General features: G+C 68.8%; 1 protein-coding gene across 1 annotated transcript in view; it reads left to right on the forward strand.

Annotated features, from left to right (window-relative positions):
• LMNTD2 (lamin tail domain containing 2) overlaps positions 1-1,027 on the forward strand; it is an 11,532-nt gene that overhangs the window by 9,499 nt on the left and 1,006 nt on the right. The window contains exons 9-12 of the mRNA XM_010861112.1: positions 6-173; positions 262-381; positions 466-662; positions 810-954. Coding sequence (XP_010859414.1) covers positions 6-173; positions 262-381; positions 466-662; positions 810-954 — 630 coding nt within the window. The remainder of the gene's footprint in view (positions 1-5; positions 174-261; positions 382-465; positions 663-809; positions 955-1,027) is intronic.

Below are 1,027 nucleotides of genomic sequence, written 5' to 3' on the forward strand. Positions count from 1 at the left end.
TGAAGAGCAGGGCGGTTGGCCGCCGCCAGAGGTTCGTGCGCATCCTCAACCAGTCGCTGGAGGAGACGGTGGACCTGGGCGGCTTCGTGCTGCAGCAGCTGGTGCTCGACTTCCCCGTGTGCATGTACCGCTTCCCACCCAGCACCCTGCTGCCTCCGCGGCACCACATCACGGTGAGCCCCGCTCCCCGCGCCCCTTGAGGCCCAGCCCTCCAGCGGCCAGCCCTTCACCCGGTGCCCCTCGCCCCCCGGCTCTTCCCAGGTGTGGGGTGAGGGGCCCTGCAGTACCAGGCGGCAGCAGCTCTCCTCCTTGGGCCGGGAGCCCGTCCACTTCTACTCCAGCCGAAGCTGCGTGACCCTCCTCCTGAACCCCCAAGGCGAGGTCAGAGCAGGTCCCAGCGCGGGTGGGGGGACCGGCCGGCTTTGTGGAGTAGGGGTGACTTCCGTGTTTCCCACGGCCTCATAGGTCCTCAGCGAGCACCAGTCCCCACACTGCGTGACCCCAGTGTCCAGGATCTTCGCAGACAACACCGACTTGTCCATCGACTGTTTCCCACTTTCAGAGGCCCGGCCCGAAGCTGACCTTGCGGAGCATCAGCCCCAGCCTCGACCCCCGCGCAAGGGTCGGGTGCGGGAGGCCCGGGCTGGGCGCCGGAGGCCGGGGTGGGGACCGCGGGTCCTTCAGTGCCTGCTTCCTCCCCAGGGTTAGGGTTAGCCGCCCAGGACTTGGCAAAGACCCCAGACTCCCTGCTAGGACTGCCCCCCACCTCCCCAGGTCCCACCCTTCCGCCTGTTCTGGCCTCCCCTCAGGTCTTCCACCTCCCCAGGCCGCGTCTGCCCCGGGACCACCCCTTCCCGCTGGCAGGCTGTCTCTCACGACCCCTCCCTCGCCAGGCCAAGGGTCCAATTGCCCCGCTTGAGTACCATCAAGCTCCTCCGCCAGCGGGAGGCGCCAGTATGGCCCGAGGACGTGGCCCAGACCCACCCAGAGCTCTTGCCCTCCATCCCCATCCCCGGTGAGTGCTGAG

Source organism: Bison bison, unplaced genomic scaffold, assembly GCF_000754665.1.
Source record: "Bison bison bison isolate TAMUID 2011002044 unplaced genomic scaffold, Bison_UMD1.0 scf7180017857661, whole genome shotgun sequence".
Taxonomy (NCBI): Eukaryota; Metazoa; Chordata; class Mammalia; order Artiodactyla; family Bovidae; genus Bison; species Bison bison.